The sequence below is a fragment of the Polypterus senegalus genome, chromosome 2 (assembly GCF_016835505.1).
Source record: "Polypterus senegalus isolate Bchr_013 chromosome 2, ASM1683550v1, whole genome shotgun sequence".
NCBI classification, from domain to species: domain Eukaryota; kingdom Metazoa; phylum Chordata; class Cladistia; order Polypteriformes; family Polypteridae; genus Polypterus; species Polypterus senegalus.
The window spans coordinates 117995179-118003734 of record NC_053155.1 but is presented as its reverse complement, the minus strand read 5'-3'; the positions used below and the strand labels follow the sequence as shown (position 1 = coordinate 118003734).

Below are 8556 nucleotides of genomic sequence, written 5' to 3'. Positions count from 1 at the left end.
ATCCTCGGTGGATCTACTGGAGCAATATGCAAACTGTAATGAATCCAGTTCTTATGTAATCCTCTGGACTAACCTTTCAAAGCACTTCATTGCTACAGTCAATCGGGCAGGCTACATGCGATTTCCTAGGTACAATGGTGGCTCTTTAAAGTATGCTGGCACGACAGTGATTAAATATTACCATAAAAACTTAAAAAGTTATAAGCGAGTCTACAAACCATCGTTTGGAATTCAAAGAAAATATTTCTGCCGCTACACGATCCCAGTGGAAGAAAACAATTTGCTTATCCATATATATATATATAAAAGAACCCCTTGCTAGACTGACGACTCCGAATAAATAATACAGTACTTCCAAACCACCTCGGAGAACCGGCGAGCGGAGACTATAAGTTAAGACTTTCTTTACAGGCGGAGACTACAAACCATTGCTATCAAATATCACGAGAGCTCGCAACTGTGACACTGCGCCTGCGCACTTAAACCCCTCGTGCTCGTATGACGTTTTGTCACGTGATTCTTAAGTACCAGCTAACTGGTTGCAAATTTTGGCATTTTCTTCCGTTAAAAAACAGCACTTTTTAAGAAAAAAAAATTCATGCTTTGTAAGTGAAATGGCCACTATCTTGGATATTAGATTGAAGCGAGCAAACAAAGTTTACCACGAAGGGGTAAGCAATCCTTTGTTTTACTAAGGTGCGATATCCTTACCAGTCGCTCAGTGTCAATGAGCATTCTGGACCCTATGGTTGAATTTTCTTGCGACTAAAAGAGCTTTGCTGTAGTGATAAAAAAATCAAATACTCTCAGTGCAATTTCCGGGTTTTAAACCCTTTTCTATTCCGTTCTAGGTACTGACATCGTTATTTTTTTCAGCAAAAGTTCGGAAGGCTCATCAATTCAGTTCTGTATAGCGGATATCCAGTGACAGGAGAGTTTTGCAGGAACTCAGATTCTGGCGCTTGACTGTATTTGAACCAAAAAATAAATGAAAGAGCGTCGTGTTCCGTCGCTGCCGGTCGGGCTAGCTTAACAGTTAGAGCTGGTCCAGAACGAGTGTGTCTTTGTGCGTACTCCAGTGGAGCTGCACCCCGTCCTGGAGTAGCCCCCGCCTTGCTTCGGTGATTAGCGCGGCCCCCTCACTGATCCAGCGTACTGTGGTTGTCAGTGTAGAGTTCACATATTCTCCCCATATGTGATTGGCGTTTTTCTTTGGTTTTCATCCTTTCTTCCCCCAAAACGTATTGGTTTGGTTAACTGAAAGTTTCGAGTTAAGATAGTAGTACTCGCTGATCACTAGATCAGAGAGATGGATGTTGATTACCAGATGCAAGGATAAACGTGACGGTTTTCACCCAATGAAGATGCTTAATTAGCCTGTGTACATTATGTTCTCAGGCCTTTTTTCTGTGCATGGGGTTTGCAGCACACATTCTTGCTTAATCATTATGCGAACTGGTCCATGACCTTTCTGTGGGTGTAAGTGTTTGCCCTACTTTATTCAATTAGATACATTTGTTAGGGGCGCTTTACATAACGTTCCTTAGAAACCGCTGTAGGTCAGGGTTAGCGAACTCCAGACCTGGAGTGCTTGTGTGGCTACAGGTTTTCATTCTAACCCTTTTCCTAATCGGTGACCAGTTTTAACAGCAAATTAACTTTTCCCCCATCACTTTAATAGCCCTGTTAGAAGATTTCAGCCCTCTGAATTGATTCCTTTCTTCATTGAATGACAGTCAAGCAGAAATGAGATGTGAAACTAACTAACAGATGACCAGCTAAACTGGGGCTTCAAACTCCAACCAATTTCACTCCAATCACTTTCTTAATGAGAAGCCAATTCTTGCTGTTAATTAAACCCATTGTTTAATTCCATGGCTTGTTGTGGCTGTCATTCTGCCACAGCACACATTTCGAAAACTGTTGTTTTTCTGTTCTTTCTAAGAGCACCGTCAAAATGTTTTGGTGACCTGAGAGATCAACCATACCAAGAACATCACCTTTCTTTAATTTCAGATATTGTGTAATGGGCACAGGGGAGCTGGTCATGTGGTGGCTTGTTTTGTGTCTCATTATTATTTGACTGCTAATTAAAGAAAATGAAACAACTATGGGGCCCGAGTCAAGTTAATTAAAAGAAGTAATCAGCAGCAAAAACTGGTCACTAATTAAGAAGATGGTAAGAATGAAAACCTGCAGCCACTGCGGCACTCGAGGCCTGGAGTTCGCCACCCCTGCTCTAGGTGTATACAAAAAAACTTGTGTGGTGGCTGCAACCTAATCATTCCCACATCAGAGCAATGCTGACAGGTATTTAGCCACTAGATGATGGACCCATGTGAGACAGTTTTTGCAAGTGATTTTACTGCACTAGTACTTTCTATAGTAAGTTAAAATGTACTTAGAATGCACAACAGGGATGGGATAGACTCAATTTCTCCTTTAATGCATTAAACAGAAATGTGCATATTTCCATAGTATTACATCATTATAGAACTGAGCAGTTTAAATTATAAGTTCAGCCATTTTGAAGTCGGTTATTTTTTCATAAATGTGGCATATGTTAATCTACCCCAGTAACTTGCATCATTGAAGCTGTGTTTATGCATTATTTTGTAATTAGTGGGGCACCAGAAGAAATGTGAAACAAAAGCCCTAAAACCTACTAACAATTATTTGCAATTTTTTTTCCTTGAAATACTTTTTAAGAGGTGGAAAGCAAGTTTTGCAGAGCTGAAACCTTTACTGCTTGTTCAGTAAATTTGAAGGCTTTTTATTTCATGTTCCTTGTGGTGCTCCTTTGATCACAAATGTAAGTAGCTGGAGAACACTCTTTTTAAACTATTTATAGTTTCAAATCAAACTTGTTCAAATCTGATTTTATTTATCACATGCAGTTATACACACAGTGCAATATGTAGTGAAATGCTTAGTTGCCATTTACAATTAACAATATCACGCAGCTTTACTAATATCGCTAGAAATCACAATGTAAAATGAAAGCAATTAAAGCAGAATTATGAGTCGTAACAAATAATAAATAAATAATTTTAATAACTTTAATGTAAGAGAATTAACAATAGGGGATCATGTAGTCACTTCTGTCATTTCCCACACTTTTTACTCCTCATTCTCTCTGAAGTTGCCTTCAGGCAGTGATCGCATTCTCCTGACCACAGCACAGAGAAAAGGCCATAGCTGGGATGGCTGGTATCCCTGATAATTTTCTTTGTTGTAGACGCGCTGGAAGTTAAAGTGCAAACCCAATGAGGACTGTGTACCGCAAAACGCAAGGATGAAGCTCGTGCTGTTCTTAAACATTTCCTTAGCAGTATAACATTTGACAAAGAGATGGAGTTACGGCCTGAAGACCTGCTTCTTCCTTCTGTGTATTTTGAGATTAAAGTTAAAATCTTTAAGATAAGTGTCCATCCATCCATCCATCCATCCATCCATCCACTAACCTGCTGAATCCGAATATAGGGTCATGGGGGTCTGCTGGTGCCAATCCCAGCCAACACAGGGCACAAGGCAGGAACCAATCCTGGGCAGGGTGCCAACCCACCGCAGGACACACACACATTCACACCCACACACCAAGCACACACTAGGGCCAATTTAGAATTGCCAATCCACCTAACCCGCATGGGAGGAAACCCACGCAGACACGGGGAGAACATGCAAACTCCATGCAGGGAGTCTCCTAACTGCGAGGCAGCAGCGCTACCACTGCGCCACCGTGCTGCCCGTAAGATAAGTGTCACTTTTGGTATTTCTGTTATACAACAAATCAGTTAATTTTCATGTTCTTAGATAGTTTTAATAATAATATTAATAGCTTGATTGGAGAACTTATTTCAGGTACTTTTCTTCTTTCCATCCATCCAATATCTGACCCACTGTATCCTACCTAAAGGGTCACGGGGTCTGCTGGAACCAATCCCAGCCAACATAGGGCACAAGGCAGGAAACAAACCCCAGACTCACACACACACACCACAGACAATTTCGGATCGCCAGTGCACCTAACCTGCATGTCTTTGGACTGTGGGAGGAAACCCACGCAGACACGGGGAGAACATGCAAACTCCACGCAGGGAGGACCTGGGAAGCGAACCCGGGTCTCCTAACTGCGAGGCAGCAGCGCTACCACTGTGCTACTATGCTGCCCCCTTTTCTTCTTTCATGGAGTAATATTGATCGTGTTTTTATGCTAGTATTGCTAATTGTCTTTTACAGTTACTGTATTTTTGTTTTGGTGATTTCACTTTATTGTTCATAATGAGTTGGCTTTTAGTTTGTTTAACTAAACAATCTATCTTGTGGTATATTATTAAAACAGAGAAAGGGGGGATTGCATTTAGTGCAGTAAATACTTATTGGGGTTTTTATCTTAATCAATTTAAAATTCAAATTGTAGTGAAATGCTTAGTTACAGAAGTTCAAGAAAAATAAATATAAAAAAAAATCCAAACCCATACATAAAAACTTCTGGCTTTAATAGTAGAATTGCTAATGTCGATCAGAGACTTGTAGGTGGGAGTAAGACGTGGTCAAGTCTTCTTAGTTGTACTGCAGGTTTATATATAAAGATATTGATATTCAAAAAGAGCAAGTCCTGTGTGTTGCGCTGAGGTCTCATTAATTTCATGGCGGCACTTGGGTCCCAGTCTGGGTGGTTTGTTGTGTGGTGGGTGCAGCAACACACTGTATCAGTGCATGCTCCCAACGCACCTACCTACCAATTTAAACATGTTAAATGAAGTTTGTTCGTTCTGATGTTCCTTGGTTAAGTCAGAATGAGTCATTAATTAGAATATTACTACAGAGTGAATTATTTCTATTCCTAAGTAAACAACATTATTTAGGATAATGAAACTTATCTCTAGGCAGTAACGTTTAGAAATTCAGTCAGTCTTTTAATAAATGAATAACACATTCTAGTTTTAATTGCAGTATGTTTGCTTTGAACCTTTACTCATTTACACATTTCCAGTCCCCCTTCTGTCTTTTCTGCTTTGTCTGGTCGTAAAAAAAAAAAAAAACACACCAACAAAACCAAATCAACAGTTCGTCATGGACCTTCCACTACTTATAATAGCACATCAAGTGCCTTGAGCATGGGAGAGGCACTATATAAATAAAATGTTTTATTATTAATCAATGCCATTTTCACATTACTTGAATTAAAATCTTCTGTGCTTGATAACTATTGAGATACCTTAAGCCAAACTGGGCCTTGTTAATGACAAAACCTTGTAAAGTACTGTTAAAAAGCAGATACAGTATTTAATGTAGTAATTGTGTTTTATCACTGTTAGTTTTGAGTATGACTTATTGTTACAAAAATGTGATAACCAACTCTTTTGATCAAATAACTAAAATATGTAAAATGCACCAAATTTTAGATCTGTTAACTAACTCCCCAGAGGCATCTAAATGTTACACCATGTGTGTGTGTTTTCTACCTTGTTTTAATTTGCCAATGCACAGTTCATTCAGTAGAGGGAACTCTCAACACCTTTTGCTTTATGCATATTTTCTAAATCGGGGCAAGTACATCATGTGCTTTTCATGTGGCTGATAAATAAAACTTTTGACAGGATGTAAGTGGCTTGCCAGTTTGTGAAATACTCTACAGTGTTAGTCACTCACGTCTCAAACCATTCAAACCATTATGAAAAACTCAGATGCAGCTAGTCATACTTAGTTGGAAAATAAAATGAGAATAACTGACAAATCTTTGATGGCCTGGGCAAAAAGTACAAACTAACATTTTGTCTTTGAGCATTATGATGCATTTTCCATCTGCTGTGTTTTTTTTGTTTTCAAACCGATTTAATTTATTTCATTCTCATGGGTAGTGGAGGCAATCCCAGCAGAATTGGATACAAAGCAGGAGCGAGTACATCACATGGTAAGCTCACACTCATACACACGCACCCACACAGTTTCTTATATTTGGGCAATTTAGGAATGCCAGCTTGTCTAAACTTTCATTATTTTAATCGGCTTAACAGTGGCAATGCTAACTACAAGCTAGCTCATGCATTTTCTATACATGATATTTGGTCCTTATTATATTTATATCTAACACATAGACAAGGAAAATGTTCATAAATATATTGACATCTATTCATTCTATCTAGTAAATATCAGAATAGGTTTTGCAACAAAAAATCCTGTATTCGTTTTACCCCATTCTTGTATTCTTTCATTTTAAATGTATGCTTTCACTTACACAGTCCAACAAATTTAAAGCTTAGTATGTAATACTCTATGTGGTATGCTGTTGTTTTTATATTTCATGATTTAGTTCAAAATGACATGTACATTAACTGTATGTTCTGAAATGCACACATACAACAGTTTGATTTGAACCCTTTTTAGTTAAATGTCCTTCTTTTCTCTTTAAGGAAAGGTGGAGGTTAAGTACCTAAGATAATTAAAAACCAGAGTGAAGTTGCATGTGAACATTCAGAATGCAAGATGCTGCTGGTTGGTTTTACATTCACTTGACCTTAACTGGGAAATTAGAAACATTAAAGTGAACATTTCAGCTAAATTCCTATTTAACTTGTAGCTTAAATGAGAACAATTGTTAAAGGTCACTCTTTTACAAAACAACCCAAACATTGTCTCTTTCACTATAATATCCAGTATATATTGTATGGGCCTTGGAAGACTTTTGTGCATTGAAAAATATAATCACATCTTTAGAGCAACCCTGTTTTAGATATAAAAGAAAGACATTTCTTTCATTACTTGCAAGTTAGAGATTTTATTAGAAACATCATAACTCAGTCAATTACTCTCTTTCTCCTTTATCTGTTACTTTGATGTTAATTATAAAGCAACATGACTGACAAAGAAATAATGTTAAAACTATAGCAGAGCTTCCACGATACACTCTTAGACAAGTTAGAATGGTATTGAGAAGATGATTTCACAGCCAGATTTACAGAAAATGAATTGAAGGTAACCTGAGATAGAATGAATGCCTCTCTCTTTAAATTAGACATCAGCCAGCTCAGTTCAAAATTGCACATCAAACAAGTCTTCAAACTTTTCAAAATTCTACCAAGGATCAAGCCTTACCTGATGACCTTATGGACTCACTTCCTCTGAACATATATTAACAGATGTGTCCTCAGCCTGCATTCTACATATACAGTATTTACCTATTTATCAGGTATAATTTGGGTAACCATAGATCCATGTCTTCTCATGGTCCTTTTCGGTGTAATAATACTTGGACCCATACTAGTTTGTCAGTAAGGCAGACAAAGCAATGTCCCTGGTACCCGATGATAGTCTTCAATCTCTAGACTCTGCACACACTATAGATATGAAAACAACTTTATTTTAAATTTCTGCTTTTGTTGATGTAAGTGCTGAAATCAGAACAAAATATTTCACCAATAATAAGCAATATTTAAAAACAAATAGACCAAGAATAAGAAAAAATAATTCAAGTCTTTACATTTTTTGCTTGTATAAGTACACTGGTCTGTAAGGGGCGTTTCATAGCCTCCAAACCCTCGACACAACCTTTACAAACACGGTTTTCATTTATACGATCAATTTTATTTTACCTTTATATAAATCTTTTTTTTTTCAGTATGCAACTACAACACACATCAGTTTCCCCTTCAGGCCCACTCCTCCTGGGTGAGCTTAGTCTGACTCCTCTCCTGACTCTGACTGCTGAGTGGATGGAAGTGGCTCCTTTTATGTCAGACCCAGGAATACTTCTGGGGTAGGCAGAAGCCCCAGAAAGTAGGGATAGCCCTAACCACCAGCTCCCTCGTCAGCACCCTACGAGCTCAAGATTGCTGCTCCATTGGACTGCAACTCCCAGCATGCCCTGCAGACAACATGAATGGTCATAACGACCCAAGAATGCTGCCACCCAGTGTGTTGAGGGAGCATGTACTCTTGGGAGGCAGTCCCCACCTGTTTATCCACTACATTGGCCTGCTGGGCAGGTAAGGGTACAGGGTTTGTCCCAGTTGGGATGTCAGCCCAGCCCTGTTGGCCATCACAGTATACACACATTTTATGAATAATGAAGTTTACTTCTGTTCTTATATTGGATTTTGCATTGATGTTTGTTTTATTTGAATGAGCTTCCTGTTGATGTCAGAAAGTTCACTAGATAAATTACTGTACCTGTCTTGGACTAGGAATCTCATGTGAAAACTAAAACTGGAGTGTTTCTCTTGGAAATGCATTGAAAGGTTAATGGCATAAATCATTATAAAAATAATTATTGCCTTTTCCTGCAATTATCATAGCATCTGTTGAGTAAAGTAACTGAGAATAAGGAGCAAATCTGAGCCATATTGTATATGTTTTGCTGTTTTTTTATGTTCTGCCAATAAATGTAAAATTTCATATTTTGGCAAGCTATCCAATGTTTCAGCAGCATTAAAAAATTAAAAAGAAAATACACTATCATACATATGGTACACACACACATATATGGGTGGTATGACCCGAATTCTATATCACAGTAGTTTTCAAAGTTACACCGGTTTCACGGTATTCAACAGT

At 38.2% G+C, this 8556-nt stretch overlaps 1 protein-coding gene across 1 annotated transcript in view; it reads left to right on the top strand.

Annotated features, from left to right (window-relative positions):
* The first annotated feature begins 493 nt into the window (after positions 1-493).
* The window catches only part of vps26c (VPS26 endosomal protein sorting factor C), a 43152-nt gene continuing 35089 nt past the window's right edge, over positions 494-8556 (top strand). The window contains exon 1 of the mRNA XM_039744455.1: positions 494-671. Coding sequence (XP_039600389.1) covers positions 615-671 — 57 coding nt within the window. The 5' untranslated portion in view covers positions 494-614. The remainder of the gene's footprint in view (positions 672-8556) is intronic.